At 48.6% G+C, this 20,771-nt stretch overlaps 1 protein-coding gene across 4 annotated transcripts in view; it reads left to right on the top strand.

Annotated features, from left to right (window-relative positions):
• Positions 1 to 20,771, top strand: part of ANO2 (anoctamin 2) — a 383,296-nt gene that overhangs the window by 140,219 nt on the left and 222,306 nt on the right. For all 4 annotated transcript variants that reach the window (XM_045364578.2, XM_074006133.1, XM_074006134.1 and 1 more), the window contains one exon: positions 5,565 to 5,629. In XM_045364578.2, the coding sequence (XP_045220513.2) occupies positions 5,565 to 5,629 (65 nt within the window). The remainder of the gene's footprint in view (positions 1 to 5,564; positions 5,630 to 20,771) is intronic.

The following is a 20,771-nucleotide window of genomic DNA, read 5'->3' as shown; positions in this document are numbered from 1 at the left end:
CTTAACTCATCTGTTTTCTATCCGATGCTAATAGTCTCGGTGTTTAATTTCCTGAAAAGTCCCGCATCAGATTTAAAGGAAAAGGAGAAAGCATGTCTCGCCACATCTCACCTCTCTCGCCCAACCATTTTCTGTCCTCCCACTCTCTAATTTTTCCTTCCTTCCCTTTAAATGGTGATCACCATCCATTGCCTGCCTAAGAAAACTCCTGCTGGGTGGTGGTGACCCCAGCCTGTCTAGGAACATTACGGAGACCAGGAACACACAGCAGCTCATAGGAGAAGTCAGTCAGCCTTCTGTCACCTGCAGTAATGGAAGAAGTAAATTGCAGACTATTTACAATATCTATGTTGTAGATATAAAAATATGTATTTGTCTTTGGAAAGATATGAAATTACTGTTAACCACAGCGATGCCTTTTAACAAAAAAATTTCCCATCACAAAATGTTTCTGTTTGGCTGATATAATGAAGGACATGGAGAAGGCTTGGGAGCTGCAGTGTAGGGTAGCCTCTCTGGGACCTCTAGGGATTATTTACCATGGTGTCCCCACCTGCCCATCCTACCAGCACCTGGATGTTCTCCTTCACTCTTCCTTACAATTTGTGGCTGTTCCCATGATCTCCCCAAGGCCAGGTTCGTTGCAGGCAGATTCTAGGCAAGCCCAGAGGCTCTAGAGGATGTCGGTCTCCCTCTCCGGAAGCTCACCTGGTGCTATTGTGCAGTTTCCATGACTCAGACTCAGGTAGGGCTGGAAGTCTCTTTCTTTCCCCTCCTGGAGGGTCATTAGGAAGAAGCTTCTGGCCGGGCGCGGTGGCTCACACCTGTAATCCCAGCACCTTGGGAGGCTGAGGTGGGCAGATCACGAGGTCAGGAGATCAAGACCATCCTGGCTAACAAGGTGAAATCCCGTCTCTACTAAAAATACAAAAAATTAGCTGGGCGTGGTGGCAGACGCCTGTAGTCACACCTACTTCGGAGGCTGAGGCAGGAGAATAGCATTAACCCAGGAGGCGGAGCTTGCAGTGAGCGGAGATCGCGCCATTGTACTCGAGCTCTGGGCGACAGAGCAAGACTCTGTCTCAAAAAAAAAAAAAAAAAAAAAAGAAGCTTCCTTCCTCTTGAGAACAAGGGTTTCCTGCCTTCCTAGAAGCCAGGACAACCGGAAGAGGGAGCAGCCTGGGGGTAGATGGGTCCCTCCTGGCTTCCAGCAGCTGCCTAGTTCCCCATTTGCCAATGCTGCTTAGTGTCCTGGAAATTCCCCGAGAAGTGGCTGTCACCATCTGCTCAGGGCTCCCCAGCTTTCACTGACTCTCTGCGGCTTCTTCTTCCACTTACAGGGGAGAACTCAAAGCAGAACTTTGGATGTGACTTCCTTTAGCATTCTAGAAACCCTTAGTCCTGGATTTTCTAGCCTTTGCAGGTGGCTGTCTTCCCTAGTGGATAGTTAGTAAGTGACCCACTGAAAACTGTGGGGAGAGAGTCAGTCCTGCATTTTAAAATTTACCTTCCTGACAAGAAAGGCACTTTTCTTCTTGGTTTCAACTGGGGATTCATTTTGCCGTGCTGCACGACTTTCATGTTACTGAAGCTGAGACCTGGAGAGGTGGAGTTACTTACTAAAATGTTCAAACAGGTTAGCGTAGCATCTGGGAGTAGAATCCAAGTCTCTTCCATTCAGGCTGCCGCTGTCCCTTAAATGCCTCCGAGATGGCTACAGCATCTTTCTGCCTGTCTCAGGTCTAGCTGCTGTCTGAGGAGCTTGTGGCCTCAGAGAGGGCCATGAGTCCCAAACACCTTGATGTTCTCTGGCATTACAAAGAGTTGTTGCAAAGAGTTTTTAACACTTGAGTTCCTTTATAGTCTCATGAAATCCTTAAATTGATGACCTCTGTCAAATGTGATCCCTGGGGAGCCAAACTTCCTGCTTCTATGCTCTCATCCATCGTTCCTGCTGTAAATGCTTAGGGCAGACAGACACATCTGGGGTTACGTCCAGGGCTCTGGAATCAGGCACTGTCCATTAAGAAGGAGCAGTAATCCCTCCCTGGTGTATTTGCTGGCTTTGCCAGTTGGGAAAGAGAGGACATGGTGAACCTCTAAGGGAGAAAGGGGATTCACTAAGAGTTGCATTAGAAGGCTCTAGACTCTGCAAGTTTAAAGGGCCTGTGACGTGTCTGTGCTTTACTCACACCACACTGGTCCTTACGGGGCAGGACTCCAGAGTGTGCCTCTCTTCACCCTGCCTGCTGGTCCCTTCTGGGGCCTTGCAAGCTGGAGTTCAGCACGATCCGTGACTAAACCTTCTTAAAGATTGGGAAGGGTCTACAGCACTCTCTACCTCCCTCCCTGCCTCCCCTGCAGGTGACAGAAGGCGTGTGAGCTGGCCGGGCATCCGGGCATAATTGCTGCACCGCCTCCCAGCTTTGGTGCTGTGTCGCTCCAGCTCTCTGTTTCAGGGGCTGCCTGATCACTGCCTCCTCCGTATGCGTCTAGCTTTTCTGTATCAAGCCCAGATAGTTCTCTTGGCTCCTCCTCGTGTATATCCACAAGCCATGGATACATCTTTGTGCTTAAAAGAGACCATGGTGAGAGAGGGACTTTCTGGAATTCTCTTTCAGCAGGTCTGGGATTCAGCCAGGGAAAAGGCTTCTGAGGTCAGCTCTCAGTTGAGGCCATACTGGATTCTTGGAACATTTTCCGTTGTTTCCTCCAGGCCGGTGGCGGATAGGTGTTCTCAAGCTCAGGTTTGGCTGGACATACGACTTGGGGAGGAATTTGCTCCGGAGGTCAGGGTCTGTAAGGCAGACAGTGACGTCCCATAGCTCTCGAGAGGGTGCCCTGCCTGCATCTCCTGATGCAAGCTTATCTCCCCTTTGGGCCACACATGATGTCACTGTGACAACCAGGTGCTGGAGAGCCCAGGGTTTGCACTCAGGAGAGTCAAAACTCAGGCATTAGAAGCACCCAAGACGTGGGAGGAGGAGATGTACTAATAACAATAAGATTAGGTGAGCCACCGCCCTGGAGTGAGCAGCAGCAGTGCTCGTGAATTCAGATGTTCCTCTGCCTTCATGCGCGGAGTAACCCCTTGTTGTATCTGGGTTTCCTCCATTGCAAGTGGTGGAAGTGCTGGTGCAGTTTGCCTCTTCAGGACCCGTGTAGTTTCTGGTCCCGTTTTGCAGTGGCTGGAAGACATTGTGATAATAAAAGTCTACCACCCTTAAGTAAGATCGCTGGTTCTCATTTCCATTTTAATGTCATATCTTTAAAGATTCTTAGGTCAACAGGATGGCTCCCTGTAGGGCTGATGTTCAGACGGGCTTCCGAAGTACCCGGTTAGAGTAGGTTCTCCTTGACAGATTTCCTCGAGAGTTGTGTGTGATGTAGTAGGAGCATAAATAATGCAACAAAATAGCAGCTGTATTAGAAATCTGTCACTTCCAGACATATAATTTGATAAAGTGCCAATATTGATTCAGGATGGGTATGTAGATGAGGTCTCCTGATGATGCCTTACTGAATGATTTTATTTACCGGAATTGATACACAGGTTTAGTGAGACACACGCTGATTCTGATAAAGTTGCTGCAGAAATATTCCCAGATAGCCTGGCCTAATGTGTTCAGTTTTGCCCCTACCCCTCTCCTGGACCATTCTTGTCAAGGTGATCGGTGACCTCAAAGCCACTGAATCCAGTGGCCACTGCTCATCTGACCTGACCCATTGGCAACATTTGACACTGCTCGTCCTCTTCTTTTTTTTTTTTTTTTTTTTTGAGATGGAGTCTCGCCTTGTTGCCCAGGCTGGAGTGCAGTGGTACGATCTCGGCTCACTGCAAGCTCCGCCTCCCGGGTTCACGCCATTCTCTTGTCTCAGCCTCCGAGTAGCTGGGACTACAGGTGTGCACCACCACGCCTGGCTAGTTTTTTGTATTTTTAGTAGAGATGGGGTTTCACTGTGTTAGCCAGGATGGTCTCGATCTCCTGACCTCATGATCTGCCCACCTCAGCCTCCCAAAGTGCTGGGATTACAGGCGTGAGTCACCGCGCTTGGCTATCCTCTTCTTTTCTTTGAAACCTTTTCTCCCCTTGGCTTCCTGGATGCCACACACTTCCGGTTCTCCTCCACACCACTGGCCGTTCCTTCTGTCTCCTTTACCGGTTCTTCATCACCCTCTTGACCTCTAAATGGTGGCATGCCCAAGGCCCAGACCTCAGGCTTCTTCTGTACTTACTATCTCTTCTTTGGTGATAACATCCATCATTTAATGACTTTACAAAATGTCCTCCTCTTCAATAACTCCCAAATGTACTGGACTCTTCTTTGAACTTCAGATTGTTATATCTAGCTGCTCGCCATGCCCCTGGATACCCAAAGAGCATCTCAAAAAATGCATCTCCAAGTAAGCTCTTGATTCCACCCCCACTAACCTGTCCTTCCCACAGTCTTTCTCATTTCAATAAAAGGCATCACCATGACTCAGTGGCTCAGGCCAAGTTCTTATTTCCTCTCATCCCACATCCAATCCAACAGTAAATCTTATAGGCTTTACCTTTAGAATCTAAGCAGAATCAACTAGTTCTTACTATATCTGCTGCTGCCCCCATGGTGCAAGCCATCATCATCTCTTCCCTGGACCATTCCAATAACTTCCCTGTGCCTCTGATCACTCTGTCTGTTCTCCACACAGCAACCAGAGTGAGCCTTCTGCAATCTCAGATTGTTTTGCCTCTCTACTGCAAATCTCCCAGTGGCTTCCTTCAAAATCCAAATTTCATCCAGTGTTGATACAAAGATTTTAGCATGGCCTGCAAATCCCCAAGTGATCTGGCCATCCTGGTTCTTTCTGACTTTGTCTCCCAAGTTCTCCCCATGCTCACTCTGCCCCAGCCACACCGGTTCCCTGTTCTTCCTGGGACATGCCATATGCACTTGCCTTGGGGCATTTGCACAAGAAGAGTGTCCAGCCTGGGACACCCTGCCCCCTTCCTTTGTGTCTCAGCTCAAGGTCACCTCCTCAGAGAGGCCTTCCCTGGCCATCCTGTCTACAATAGCACCCCACTCCTCTCCCTTCCTTCACATTCTACTCCCTGACCCTGATTAATTTTTCTTCATTAAGATTTCCAAATCTTATCTGTTTATATGTTTATATTTGTCTCTCCACACCAGGGTGTAAGCAGACTGTGGCTTACTGCTGTATCCAGTGTGGGGACAGTGCCTGGCACATAAGGAGATGTCACTAAATACTTGTTAAATGAGTGAATCACGACCATCAGGGCTCGTTTTGCTGGACTAGGCAAGACATGGGAATAAAGAAGACGGGGTTCTGCTCATCAGGTGCAGGACTGCCGCAGAGTGTGATAAAGTTCACCTCTATTGTTTGGGGAAGGAGAAGCCAGTTTCTGTAGCCTCCTGATTCTGGACATCTCCCCGTGGATGTCTCATGAGAATTTCTTAGAAGCTGGGCTTTGGGGGTAAAATTCTGACTTGTTAGGATGGAGAAAATCAGGTGAAGTTTCCCACCTCTACCTCTAACCTGTTTCCTTATTTTCTTTGTTTAGCTGCTATATCAAGAATGGGCGCGCTATGGAGTGTTCTATAAGTTCCAACCTATTGACCTCATCAGGTAAGAGGTGGTAGGGAACTTTTGAAAGGATCCTGGAGATGCAAGTCCTGAAAGATGTATCGTAAACATTTTGACTCTGGCAGTCTTTTGCTCACGTGGAGGGATCTTCTTTTCTAGCTTCTATGGTCCCCTCATCTGTGTCCCATGGGTGGGGAAGCAGCTGGGGACACGGGAAGGACATGGAATCTGTGTGGCACAAAAGATCCTGTAGATTGATAGACCATGACCTCCACCTTGAGGTCTTCAACACTGTGGTCTCTGTTCCTGCCTGTTCTTTGGGAGGGGTGCATGGAGCTGTCTCATTTCTTTTCCTTAGTCTTGTCTAGAGAAGAACCTGGATGAAGCTGATTCTTGGGTTATGCCCAAGTGCCAGTGTTGACCCAGGAAAGGCTGGATTTGGCAAATCACATTGGGAGTATGCTGGCTGGCCTGACAGAATGTGGACTTCTTATGGCTTTTCCAAATTAGAAGGGAGGAGAGACTGGGCCCTGGGATTCTTCCCTTCCTTGTTGTCACAGAATGATGTCCTGTTTTCTGGCATCTTGGACATTTCCCCAGCTTCTGTTGAACATGAGTGAAAAGTCCTTTGAAAGAACTTGCTGGAATGCCATAGGTCTGACTACTTTAAAATGGGTTCAGGGCTCTAGAAACTCAGTCTTCTGACTGGAATGTTGGGCTGCAGCACTGTGTGAAAGCACTGGGCTGAAAGTTTGGAGACGTGAGTTCTGGTCTGGGCCTGGCCACTAAGTGCTACCATTTCTTTGGGCAAGTCCCAATTCCTCTTTGATCTTCAGGGTCCTGGTTGTCCTAACTTGGGAGGCTAAGCTGAGGGATCTGTGGGTTCACATGGGAGAATGTGCTCATTTGGAAAAGATGGTCCGCTGGAGCCTGCAGGAGGAGGCTGCGCCATGGTGAACATGGTGGACTCACTGCCCTGCAGTCACCTAATGAGCTAATTAGTCAGTCCGAGAATAGAGCATGTTCCTGGCTGGCTGCCCTGGGCTGGGATTGTGAGAGAGGCAGCAGCCAGGAGAATCGAGTCTAGAGGGAGGAATTCCAGCTTCTTCTTGGAAAGAGAAAGCCTTATGGAGGCCAGAGTTTGGGCAGCTCACCTCCTACACAGAGATGCAGCGGCCCTCCCAGCGGACAGAGCTTGGTTGGATGTCTCTTGGAAGCAGGTGTTTGTTCCAGCTGAGGACTATGAACCAAGGTCTTGGATGGGGGAGCAGGGACATGCCGGGCCTGTGACCGAGGCTCCTTCACCCCGTCTCCCGTCCCCTGGCTGCCTTTCATGTGGCATGGGCCACCTAGACTGTTCTCTGGGCCACACCAAGGCTGATCATTCCATTCTTGGTGGGCTTTGATCTTTCTCTTTGGATCTCAAGTGGCCACCCACTCTGTCGCCTGTTTTCTCCAACTACTCATTCGTTTTTTTTAAAGTATGATTAAAAAATAAAAATTCTCCCTACCAGAGAGGCCTGTCTTTTCCCCCAGAGAATTCAGGTGACTCGCCGCCAGCTGAGTGGGAAATGGCTCCAATATGCACTCGGTTTTGGCCACCAAGGCAGCCTCACCTGCAGGGGAAGTATTGCCTTTGGAGGGGAGCCCTGCTCTGGGGCCTGGCGCTTCCTGAGGATGGAGAGCTCAAATCTGTGTAGACAGGGCACAGTGTGCTGGAGCAGGGCCGGAGGCTGTCTACAGCTCCTCACAGATCAGAAGGCCCGGAACACTCCCACGGCCCCTGGGCAAGGCCAAGGCTTGGTCAGGAGGGAGAGGAGGAAGGAACCTCAGGAGAAGGGACGCTGAGCAGCATGTGTGTGGGGAGCCAAGGCAGATGGTGGTGGTGGTTGTCATCCCAGTGGCATAAGGAACTCTCTGACCTCAAGAAACTGCTGGAAAGAGAAGTGATGGAAGGGATGGTGGTGGGGGACGCTAGGAGCAGAGGTGGGCAAGTACCTGGAAAACTTGTAGAGAGAAATGTGGGCTGGAGCGTGCAGGGAGCAGCTATTGACACTCGGTGAGCTCCACACCAAAATCCTCAATTTATCCTCCTTTACCAAATGGTCCTAACTTGCTTTCCCCGATTCTGTCCAAGTCCTCTCCTTCCTCCTCTTCATGATGACACAATCTGAGACCTCAGTAATCCCTGACTGGCCTCACTCTCACTTCCCACTTCCCAATCTAACTCTGAGTCTTGGGGATTCTTCTTTGGCACCATTTCTCTCTTTTGCCACTTCCTCTCCATTGTTCCTGCCACCTCCTGTCGGGGCCCACCTGCCTGCAGAGTCCAGCCTGTGGCTCCCTTCTTGAGCCATCCCAGGCCCCACACCATGGCAGTTTTGCTCCATGACTAGTTACTACCATGCATGGCACCCTCCGTGTGCCTCACAGAGAAGTTGCCCTCACATGGTCTGTGCTGGAAGAGTGACGGAGCAGGGGAATCTTGGCACGGGAGGAACATGATAATTCATGCACAGGCCTGGCCAAGGTCTTTCCCACCCATTTCTTTGGGTATTCAGCTCCTCATTTTTAGCGCCAAGCTTCTGTTCCTCCTCTGGAGCCCTGGTGCTCCTCCTCTGTGCCAATTGTTTGGAAGATTCTAAAACCTCTGTGTGAGCCATTGAGAGCTCATGGGGCGGGAGACCTGTTTGTATGTGGAAGGCCCCGGGACTAGCTCTCCTTCCCCTTCTGCAGGCCTTCAGGCCTCATTTTGAGTCTTGGGGTTTGAGACACCATTCCTGGATGTTGAAAGTCGACAGAGGGGAAGCAAGATGCCCTTCCCTGCACCCCTGGCCCCTGCCTCCACCCGGCTGCAGCGTCATTCGTGCCCAGCAGGCTGCACTGTGAGACTGCTGATGGCCTCCAGCCCCATAGGGCTCTCCTCCTGATCCTGCCTCTGCTCTGGAGACCAGGGGCCTGCAGGCCTGAGTGTGAGTGAGCCAGTATGAGAGTGTGTGTGAGGGTGAGAATGTGTTAGTGTGAGAGTGTCTGTGTTGTTTGTGTATGTACAAGAGTGGGTGTGTGTGTGAGTGAATGTGTGTGCTGTGAGACTGTGTGTGTGTGTGCCGGAGAATACTTGTGTCTGGGAAAGTGTGTATATGTGAGGATGTGTGTGTGTGAGCGTGCATGAGTGAATGTGAGCGAGTGAGTGTATGTGTATGAGCGTGTGGAATGTGTGTGCGCATGCTTGTGTAGATGTGTGTGCGAGTGTATGTGAGCGTGTGAATGAGTGTGTATGTGTGTGAGTGTGTGAATGAGTGTGTGAGTGTGTGTGAGTGGGTATGAGTGTGTTCATGAGTGTGTGTCAGTGTGAGAGTGTGAGTGTATGTGTGTGTGCATAAAGTGTATGAATGAGGATTGTGTGTGAGTTGTGTGTGTGTGTGAGTGTGTGAGTGAGTGTATGTGTGTGTGAGTGGGTATGAGTGTGTTCGTGAGTGTCAGTGTGAGAGTGTATGTGAGTGTGTGCATAAAGTGTGTATGAATGAGGATTGTGTGTAAGTGTGAGTGTGTGTGTGAGTGTGTGTGAGAGCTCTCTGGAAAGTTCCCTAGGGAGGTATCCAGCAGGAACCTTGATGAGTGAGTGCACCCCAGTCCAGAAGACCTCCTGGGTACTTCCAGCCAGCAGCACTTGTGCCCTGGCAGAAACATGGCTTGTGACTGATAATGTAAGGAATGACGCTGAGCTAGACCGAAATGGCTCTTCTAGTCCTTTAGGGAGCTGGAAGAGGGTCCTCACAGCTGGAAGAGGACATTTCCGCCTGCACTTCGCTGGTTCAATGCCCTAAAACCCAGGAGGAAAACAGCCCTTATTTTCTGGGAAAACTTGGGGACTGGAGGGCTGTTGGATTTGTACAGGTCCGATCCAGTACTAGTCAGGGCCATAATCTATCTTTTTACTAAAATTAATATCTGCTTCCAGGCTGATTTTCTTAGCTTGGACGTTTTGATATGAATGAGACAAAACCGTAGGTCTGAAGCATCTTCTGAGTTTGATTTCTCTTCTGACTATACTCTGCTGAAACTTATGTCCAAAAAGTTTATTCTAAAGCAGCTGCCGCTGCCTGCCTGTGACAGCATGGGAAAGAGAGGGTTCTAGAACTGTACTCAGCTCAGAGGGATTGCAACCTGTTGACTTGTGGGAGTTCACCAAGGGGATAATGCATGGGGAGCTTCACTGTACCAAACTAGGCCTGTAGTCTGAAGAGGGGTAATGGTCCTGACTCACTCCCACCTGTTCCAGGGGTGCTCACTTCATGAGTGAGGCTTTCTGCACTTAAAGTCAGGCCCTGGGCATGAAGCCCACACATGTGGAACCTCTGGAGTTCTCTCAGAAATGTCCCAGCTTGGAGCCTTGAGATATGGAACAGCTTCCATGAGGATCTGAGAGTGATCTGTATGGGGTTACCATTTCAGGAGCCCTTGGGTGGCACTGTGCCCCAACCTTACTACACAGCTCTACCGGCCCGCTCTAGCCTGACATGCCAGGAATGGGCTCTCCCTCCTACTGCAAGGCACAGGTCACTGTCCTTGCCAGGGTTCCCCAGCACTGGTGCCAGACACTGTGTGGTTTGATCCATCCCTCCTTGTCTCTGGGCTCCGCTGCCACCCTCCTGAACTGTGATCCATCTGAGCGCCCCCTAGAGGGAGACCGAGGAGGCTGTGTTCTTAGGAGGCTTCTCAGCAGGCCAGGTTGGGGAAGGACTGGCCAGGCCACGGCTGGGTTAGAGGAGGGAATGGAGAGAGAAAAACGTTGATCAATCCGTGATTACTTATTTCCTTAGTCCTGCTGCTTTCTCCTTGATTTTTCATTGGGATTGAGAGAGGCAATTCAGCTCAACACAACACACATTCACTGATGCTTACAGTGAGCAAGTCTCTTTGCTTGGCAGTATGGGGAGGGACAACAACGATGAAGGGAGAGCTTGTGGCCTTTAAGATCTAGGAGTTATGTAGGGAGACAGATGTGTGCAGGACAGGATTCAGTGAGGGCTCTCAGGACTATAATAATGTTCAAACCTATCAGTATGGGATCACATTTGAAGAGTAATTGCTGCCAGAGGAATAAGACAAGACTTCCTGGAAGAGGTGGCCCTTGAATCAGAAATGTTGTTTTCTGAAGGACGACTGAGGTGAAAGAGTGTGTCTATCACCAGCCTGGACTGCCCTGTATAAGGATTTATAGTTTAGCCTGATATTAATGACTGAAAATCACATTGACTCAAAGCCAGATCTTTCCTCATTGTTGATTGGGAGTGGTGAGATCAAGAACTTGGCTTGCAGACCTTGTCTGTAAGGATTCCCTGCCAACCTGGCCCAAGTCCCTTGCTCTGCCCCACGAATTAGCAGGGAATCCAGGGTTGGAAGGAAATGAGGCTGGATGCATGAAGGGAAGCTAAGGAGAGATGACACGTGGAATCAGCACTATGGCATTTGCACGCGTCTTATCACTTGGGGGTTGGGTTTAGCTAGAAAACATTTTGCAGTCTAGAAGGAAATAATACCTCATAGGCTTGAAGACTATTCTTCCTTTACCTCTGAGGGTGTGAGAGAAGGCAGACAGAAAAAAGCAGCAGCAGCTGGTTGAGGTGAAGCAGAAACAAGGATGATTATGTTCTGTGCTGTTACATTCTGGTCCATTTTATAGATCAGGATATAAGTCATGCTGTTAATCCCATCAAACTGTGGAAAGGCTCTGCTACAGTCTCCTTTCTCTCATTTCCTCCACGGAGTGCTACTCTCCTCCAATTGTACCCTTTCAGAAGGAAGGCTGTTGGTCTTGTGGTTGACCAATGGAAACAGGAGCTGGAGTACAATGCTACCAGCTCCAGTTCAAGGTGGCAGCTAATGACTGTGTTGGTCCTCTGAGGGTGGCTGTCTAGCCTCACAACAGCCTTCCAGAGATGGTGGCTCCTGTTTTAAACTTTTCATCCTTCTTCCTGTCATATCAGCCACATGATACAGATGGTGGATCCCAAGGCACCAGGAGGCTCCACAAGTTCCCCGTGGCCACCTGGAATTCCAGGGCAGAGCTGGGGAAGGAAGGAGCTGTCTGGCACCAGCTCATTGCCTCCTGGATCAGCTTATGTCATTCCCCAGGGAGGAAAAACTGATATTAGTCTGAAAAATATGATAAGCTATGTATTTGTGCTATCTTGGCCCTATTGTACAATAAGCTTTCAATTATCCAGAACCTCTAGGAACAAACCATAGCGTCACAGAGACAAATGAAGCTTAGGGGCCAGACAGTTGGATACCTGGCCCTGGAAGGAAGGAATGAAGAATTTTTCTTGCAGCATATTCATCTAGCAAATGCCCAGCCTCTGCTTGATTTTTCTTGGAATAGGGAGCACCTTACCTCTGGGACAGTTTGTTTCTCTCTTGGGCATTTCTAGCCCCTAGGAAGTCATGAACTAGAAGGAAAACTCTGCTGTTTTCCCTAATATTGGTCTTAGTTCTGCTTCCTGGAGCTGCACAGAACAAGTGTACCCTGTTGTATAGGCCAACCCATTAAATATTTGAAAATAACAATTGTGTTCACAACAGTGCTCGTATATCTAAGCTTTCTTTCCCACACCCCAAATACTCCTAGGCCTTTCTGCATTTTCATATCAACATGTGTTCCCCACACAGCCTTATCATTGTGATCGTCTTTCTTGGGACTCACTGGTGGTGATAGTTGGAAGAGAAGGAACCTTACATACACCTCGCTGAAGCAGTTAAGCCAACACATATTTTGCACTATCAGACACTGATCCTGGAGATACGGAGATGATGAAAGCATGACCCCACCCTCAAGGAGCTTGAGTTCAAAGTGAAATCTCCATGCTTGCCGACGACCACTGGGTTTTCTGGAGGCTGATGGAGAAAATTTATAGAAGGTAGCTGTGAGGCTGTAGGAAAACATCATATGGAAAAGATCACGAGGGAAAGTTGGCCCTCGACTAGCCATTTGTAATGATGGGCTCAGAGGTATCAGCTCTGCATCAGGCAGGGATCTTTGGGGATGATTGTAACTCTTTCTAGAAACATCACTGTGATGTGATGCAGCACCATAGACCCCTTGAATTCTCAGAATACTTTTGAAAACCAAACTAGGATTGCATCACTCAGTGATTTACCAAGTCATGGTAAAACCTCACATGTGTCTGACTTAGGTCATCACACCTAAAGAAAACATAACCAGGCTGGGACTGTGTCACACACGGAGAAGTAATGTGATCAAGGATTTGGAGAGGCGTCTTTATAATGTTGGACTGAAACAAGTAAGAGTTCCCTATCTTGGAACAAAATGGAGAAGGAGTGAGGCTGACAGTCAAATGATGGATAGTGTGCCTGTGTATGTGTTTATCAAACCCTGATGTACCTGCCCAGGGACATTCCTTTAGACCAGGAACAGTGAGTTAAGAGAGAAAAGAACTCAGTTTTACCTCCAGATTTGTTTCCAGTTGATGTATTATTTGGGCAAGTCATTCTCTCTTGAGCCTCAATTTTCTCAGCTATGAAATAGGGATGATAGCACCTGTGCTACCTGCCCACAGTATTACTGTGAGGATTCAGATGAAGAGCTGTACAACTACTGTGATGATGGCTGTAGGTCTCCTTAAATCAATAAAAATAATTATTGACTCCCTGTGGGGGAAATTATAATATTCATTAAAGTGGTGGACTATCATATGCTTCCTTAGCTTAAGAGCTTTGACAAATATTGTATAATCATAATGTATGACTGTAAATCAATACACTGTATGCATTTTCTGTCTGTGACCTCTGTGCCTCACAGCAACCCTGTGAAGTGGATATTGTTATCTTCATTTCACAGGCAAGGATACTGAGGTCAGTGAAGTAAAGGCTTCCCAAAGCCACAGAGCAAGCTCATCTGGAATTCAAACCCAGGCCTATCTAACTCTAGAAACTTTTAGTTTTTTCACAGTACTCTGTAGCTGAAGGTGCCACAGAGTTTCCGTTCAGCGGATTTCAGGCTAGCTGGGTTTCCAGCCCTCTGGTGTTAATCCCTTTGATAACCCATCTCCCAGGGAAAAACCGTGGTGTGGTCTTCTGGTATGGGCCGCACGCTGACCGTAGTCGACCTTGGCTTATAATGGGGCCATCTTTATGAACATCCCTCTTTGTGCCTAGCATGAGTAACGTCTCACTCTCAGGGCCTCTGTTCAGCAACCCCAGAATGCCATGTTTTTGATTTTTCATGTCTATTTTTTTATGATCTTTTTTTTTTTTTTTCTGACTCCTTCCATGTTGTCAGATTGTCAGCTGTCACTTCTTGCTTTTGTCAACTGAGTAGCTTCTGTTCCCAATTCTAATTTACTGCTTTGTCTCAGTTGCAGCTTCGGCAACCAGACACCCAAGCAAGTTAGCAGGGTGCACAAGTAAGACGCTTCCACGGTTCATCCTGGAATCTGGCTTCTGTCGAGTGGGGGAACTTTTAGAGGGCCTGCTTTTGTGCTGGAAATGTCTGTTTCTGCTTCTCAGTGAGGGTGAAATGATGTTTCTGAAGTTCAAGGGGCCTCAGCACTGGGACCAGAGTGAGGATGCTACAGCAGGGGGCCCTCACTATGAAGAGCTGTACTTTTGCCCCCCTTGCTTGTTTGGGAAGGTCATGAAAAATCCACCCTATCAGATATTTTTCTTAAAAATAGAGCTCTGAGTCTGTTAACAGCGCAACAGTCAGTCCCTGCATCAGGATCTGCTGAATGCAGAGCTTTGTACTGGGTGTGGTATTGAAGCCTCAAAGCAGGGGGAAAATGGGATCTTGAAGGGTACTGATGGGACACAAGGTACTCACAAAAGAAAACTTCTCGGGTAGGTCACAGAGCTGTCAAGTAGCTTCCAATGGTAACTAATGCACAAAGCTGTGTGTAGCAGTGCTGGGCAAGATAGGGAGAGGCTTTGAAGGACTTAGTAACTGGCTTCAGGGTAGCAGATCACACAAAAATGAGATGTATGAGATAGGTGAGTTTTAAGCAGAAATCAGAGATTTGAAGGAGAGAAGAAATATGGTTGGGGGATTTACAAGATTGGGATTTAAGCGTTCTTGGTCAGGAGATGTTGAGGTAAGAGATTTGAGAAGGGGCTAAGGCAGAAGAATGGCTGAGAAGAAAGCACTGGGGCTGAGCTAGACAGGGGACATGATGGTAGGGGAATTTCAGGAGAGGATCTCAGGTGGTGGTTTCTCTGGAATTTAGGCAGGTGGAAAAACAGAGGGCTTAAGGAAGGCTTTCATGTTTCATTGTATTCCCAGCTGGACAGGTAAGAGTAGGCACAAGGAGTTTCAGTTCTTCCCTCATCTCTCCTGGGGAGTCTCTGGGCAAGTCATTCAGCCCCTGCAGACCTGTTGAAGTTCCTCTCCCTATAGTTGCGTCTCTTCTACAAAATCTCTAGGCTGCATGATGGCAGGTGCAGTTCTGTCTGTGGGAATCAAGATATCAGGTAGACCTGAGGGACTGATCTTGCCTTAGAAGGAGCAAGGGGACTGGCATCGGGTGAGTTACCAGGGACACGGCTCAACTATTTGATCCCAGGAGCCACTGTTTGACCACATGTTCCTGGAACCCCTGAGCGCCTCAGTCCTGCTAATCGTATTCCCTGGAGTGATGTTCTCCACCCACACCACATGGCTATGTAACCAACATAAACAGAAAACGTCTTAACACATTGAATAACATCAGCGGAACACACGTTACAACAACCGCCTCAAGATAGCTAAATTTAATTAGCCCGGCATGCCCAGGCTTTTTGTACAGGCACATGCCTCTGTTTTAGAAACAGAAAACCACAGCATTTTGTGGGTCTGGAAGTCACAAACATAAGAAAGGAAAAAAAAAAAAAATACACAAACCTTCAAGATCCCTGCCTGGGAGACTGCTATCTTCTAGTACCTTCTTGGGATTATCTCAAGGTATTCAAAGATGTTGACTGTTGGGTAGCTGCCAGGAATTACTGCCTGCCTCTGGCAAATTGATTGGCTCAGCCGTGAAGAGATTGGGGAGCTCAGCCTTAGCCACTCAGCCTGCAGCAAGGACTCGGGAAACCCTCAGAGCTGTAGGCTCAGCCTCATTGGTTTCTTTCATACAGTCCATATTCAACTGAACCTAGTCAAGACAGACAGGGGATCGGAGGACTGGGATTTTTAACTTTTCATTTGAACATTTTAGTCTGGATGAGGGCAATGGTGTAATTTCCAGCTGTCATCAACTGTAACAAAATGGCAGCAATTCCTTAGGCTGACATTCTGCCCAGTCCTCAGCCCTGGGGCAGGAAGGCAAGCTGCATGGCAGAGAGAAGCGAATCAGCCGTGTACTAAGGGGGTCCCTGCCCTACTCAGAGGCCCTGCATCTCCTGAAAGCCTCAGCTGGTGCCTCGCGTAGATCTCTCTGACTATGCTTCAGCCCCTCTCCTTTTGTTCATCCTGCAGTGATCCCTTCTTTGTCCAGTCCCATGAGATGACATTCCTTTTAGAAATACTAGCTCTTTTGACTTCTGTGCATTAAGAAGGTTAGGTCTCCCATGCTGTGGCAGCCAGCTAGCAGCATCAGGCGCATCTTTATGGGGATGACACAAAAGAGAAAGAAGGCAGAGCCCCCAGACTCAGACCTCTCAGCATCCAGGTGGGACAAAGACTTGATGTTTTAGGAAAGAGATTTAAGAAACATGTACTTCAGGCCGGGCACGGTGGCTCACGCCTGTAATCCCAGCACTTTGAGAGGCTGAGGTGGGCGGATCACCTGAGGTCAGGAATTCAAGACCAGCCTGGCCAACATGGCGAACCCTGTCTCTACTAAAAATACAAAAATTAGCTGGGTGCGGTGGCGAGCACCTGTAATCCTAGCTACTCAGGCGGCTGAGGCAGAAGAGTCGCTTGAACCCTGGAGGCCGAGGTTGTAGTGAGCCAAGATTGAGACAGTGCATTCCAGCCTGGGTGACAGAGCGAGACCCCATCTCCAAAAACAAAAACAAAAAACAAACATATAATTCAGTTCAACTTAATCCGGTCTATTCATGGAGCACCTTCTCTGTGCCAGGCACTGTGCTAAGTGCTGGAGTTAAAGTGATGAACAAGATAGATATGGACTGATGGTGGACAGTTAGATAATTTACCATCTTACTGGGTACACTTTTTGGAGTGAAAGTGAGAGCTATTAATAATGATTGGTGTGTACTAGTCAACTATTATTACATTAATGTTGCATAACAAACGATCCCAAGGTCGGTAGCTTATAACAAAGGTCATTTCTGTATTGTGTTCATGTGTCTTTGGGTTGAATGGGAAAGCTCTGTTTCAGGCTGAGGGTTAGTTGGGCCTGGCTCTGGGCTGTGCATTGTGTTTAGTTTGCCCCAGGTCTGCACATTTTGCTTAGATCAATGGCTTCTGGGACACATTCTGCTCACGGAGAATCAACAGAGCACAGGAAAGAATGAAAATGTGAAGTACTTCTTGCGGTACCTGCTGACATCTCACATTTGCTCGCATTCTATTGGCCAAAGCAAGTCATGTGGCCAAGCACAAATCCATGGAACCGGGAAGGCTAGTATAGGAGTTACTATTTACTGACACAAATCCAGTCTGCCACACTGCAACAACAGGTAAAAGGCAGGACTGTCTCAGGCACATCTGGACCTATGGTCCAGCTGGGTCTGGCCTCAACAGAGCTTATGACCTAGCAGGGGAGACAGTGCATAGTTAATCAGAAGTGTGACACAGATTACTAGAGAGGAGGACAGAAGTGTAATGGGAGTAGAGATGTAAGGCCATCCAACCTAATTGGAGATCTCCCTGAGGAAGTGACATTTAAACTAGTAAGATTTGCCAGATGGGTCAAAACAAAAATGATCCGGGCAAAGATGAGGAAAATAATGACAACAGCTAACAGTTAGATGCTTGCTGTGTGGCAGGCGCTGTTCTACCGCTTCGCATTTGCTAACTCACAACACCCCATCGAGATAGATACTATCATCCTCCTCCTACAGAAGAGGAAATTGAAGCACAAAGAGATTATAAGTGGCCCAAAGTCACATGGTTAGTGAGAGAGGTAGGATCTGAACTCCTGAGTCTGGCTTCTCCACCATGTATAGCCCTACTGCTGGGGGAGGGCACTGGGATGCTGGAGCTTCAGCTCTGTAGTGGAGGTACTTGTGGGGAGCCAGATCATGGAGGAGCTTTTGGGCTGGTTAGGGGTTTTGGACTGTACCCTAAGGAAAGGGTACATCATTGAAACCTTTGGCTTATGTGGGTGCCTGTTTGTGGGTGGTGCTGGCATGGCCCGTTGTCATCAGTTGAAGGATCAGGGGTTTTCTTCTGGTTAAGGCACCGGAAAGGAACTGGGATTGTGCTTTTTGTGTCTAACAGGATGGTTTCCTCCTACATGCGCTTTGTCCTACAGAAGGACTTGTGGGCAGCCTGCCCATCGTGACTCTGGGCCCAGAGCCTCTTGTCTCTTCTTCTCCTCATCCCCCTGACATCATAAGTAACCTATGGTCTCACCAGGTTGTGCACCAGCGGACATGAGGCATCTCTCCCTGCTCACCCATGGTGGTTGCATTAATGGGAATGTGAATGACTGCTGTGAACATATCACTCAGCCTGTACTCATCAAGGGCCAGTTTACCATGCCCTTTGTGTGCATGATCTAATTGAATCGTCATGGTGACTCTACGGAACTTGGCACAGAGTAGACAAGTCACTTGCCCCAAATCCCAGTCAGTTTGACACCAGAGCCTATTATCTTAACTGCTTTGCTCCACTTTAAGGGAAGAGCACTGTGTTGATGAGACATGCAGACAACTCCTGGGGAGGTGGTGGGGAGGCGGAGAATATGATTGGATGTGCAGCTGTGATGGCAAAGGGACTCTAGGAGGTTTTGGAGCAAAACAGGCCTGTTTCCTTAAGTGAGGGGGGCTTGCCATAGATCTTGAAGGCTTAGGAATTTTAGGTCTAGGAGGGGTCTTAAAAGCCACCGAGGCTCGTCTTCTCACTCTATAAGGGACTGAAATCCTCTACTAGAGCTAAGGAGGCAAGGGGACAGTGATATCGTGTCTGAGGCCACTTTCAAATGAAGGGCCTTTAATGTGTGCCACTGTAACCCACTGAAGTTTAATACAGACAGTACTGACCCGGAAGTTAGAAGAATGTGTGGAGTCAGAGGTGGTGCATGACACTCCAGGTAGGTCTATTTACACATCGCCTTCCTCATCTAAAAAGGAAGGGTAGACCAGGTGCTCTAGTGCATTCCTTCCAGGACTAACTTTCTACGGTTCTTCAGAGATAGAATCTCAATCCTGAAGCTGGTCTGGGAGCAGGGCCTAGGATCTCATAGGGAGGCCAAGTTGAACCAGGGATTGGAATCAAAGAGTCTGGACCTAGTTGCAGACTTCATCCATTGGAAGCACCACCCCAGGGGCACTGCCCCCTGTCCCCTCAACCAAGTTCCTGGATTTCTGCCTTCCTCTCCCCCAGCCTCTCCCCCTTCCTGAACACCCCCATCTCTGTTTTCTTTGCCTCTCTGGCTTTGATCACATCTGGAGCGTTTTGTCGAGTTGATGAGTATGTGTTTTCCTGTTGGGACACATGGTGTGTATCAGAGGCACTTAAGGAGCTCTGGACGATGAATGGAAAAGTCTGCGTGGCATCTCAGGGGCTGCTGGCCTGGAGGGTAGATGGCAGCTGCATGGCAAGGGGACCTGGCATGAAGGCCAAGATACTCTCTGGGAAGGCCCAGGGGCCCAGCCTGGGAACTGCTGCTCCAAATGGCTTTGAGTTGTCCCATGGGGGTGGTGCATGGGAACTGTGTGTGTGTGTGTGTGTGTGTGTGTGTGTGTGTGTGTGTGTGTGTGTGTGTACAAGAGGACTGGAAGGGCTCCCTTGTCTTGTTGCCATTGGATGCTGCCTTCAATATTTTCTCTTCATGGTAACTGGAGCTGTTATCTGCACAACCAGTGACATAAACCAATAGTGTGTTGCCTATAGGTGGACAGTGAGTGATGAATTTAATATGGGGTGCTCTGTCTGTGAGAAGTGACAGTAACCTCCAGCATGGGCTGGCAGGGCCAGTGAGCAGTGAAGAAGGATGAGACGTGGGCTTCCCGTGGCGAATGAGCTGGGAACATGCCCAATGCTGTGACTCCTCTTTGCTGTCCCCCAGTATCCCCCGAGGATTTATCCCCAGGCTTTATAGCTGCGTGTTTCTCCCTCTAAGCCTCTCGCTGGTCCTCTTGAATTTTTTCCTCCTCTCTCCTCCAATAACCCTAAGCCTTCACCCCTTTTCCCTCTCATCCCCTATCTTTACCAATCCATCCCAGCTACTCTCTTTCCATTCACTTCAAGTGACATCTTCCAGCCTTGGGGACAAGTTACTGGTCTGGGCCTGCTGGAGATGATCTTAGAAAGTGATAGATGGTATTTATCGGTCCCTAGGGGTGGAGCTAGGGAATGCCATGCAGAGTTCAGCCTGGAAGGTTGTTTATGCTCTTGCAACTCCAACAGAGAGCAGCCCTGTCTATCCATGGCTCAAATTAAATTGCAGATGCCCCTGAACTCGGGGTTAGGAACATAAACAACTGGTGAGTTGCAGACTTCAAGCAATAAGCAAACTCGTCAGGGGAGGGGACTGGTGAAGGGCTGGTTGGCGGTGGATTTTTCCAATTGATGTTTTTCCAGGAGGCTTCTCTGACTTCTTGTATTCCAGGGACCAGAGTGCTTCTCTTGAACAGCACATCTGGGTAGTGTGGCTCCTCCTTGATTGTAAGGCAGTGAGGGGAGACTTCCCAGCCCTTCTTTCATTTAATTTGTCCTGCTCCGGGAGAAGGTTTAGAAAGAGGGTAGAGAACTCAGTGACAGGCCCAGGGAGTCACATCGGGGAAGTCTCTGACATTTAGACCTTTGCTTTGCGGCAGAGTCCAAGAGGCCAAGCCTGAGCTCAGGATGCTTTGATGGGGACTTAAGTTTGCCTGGGTTGGCCCCTCCAGTGCAGGAAGTAAGCAGCCACCCCTGTGGCATAGCTGGCTCATTCATTAACTCACTTATCATTTCAGTCTACTCAATGATTCCACGAACACCTACACTGTGGCAGGAACCATCTCAGACAGTGGTAACAAAACATCCTGGCCCTCAAGGAGCTTATAGTCAAGTTGG

The sequence above is a fragment of the Macaca fascicularis genome, chromosome 11 (genome assembly GCF_037993035.2).
Source record: "Macaca fascicularis isolate 582-1 chromosome 11, T2T-MFA8v1.1".
Taxonomy (NCBI): domain Eukaryota; kingdom Metazoa; phylum Chordata; class Mammalia; order Primates; family Cercopithecidae; genus Macaca; species Macaca fascicularis.
Note: the sequence above shows the minus strand (reverse complement) of the source record. Positions and strands in the feature narration are given on the sequence as shown.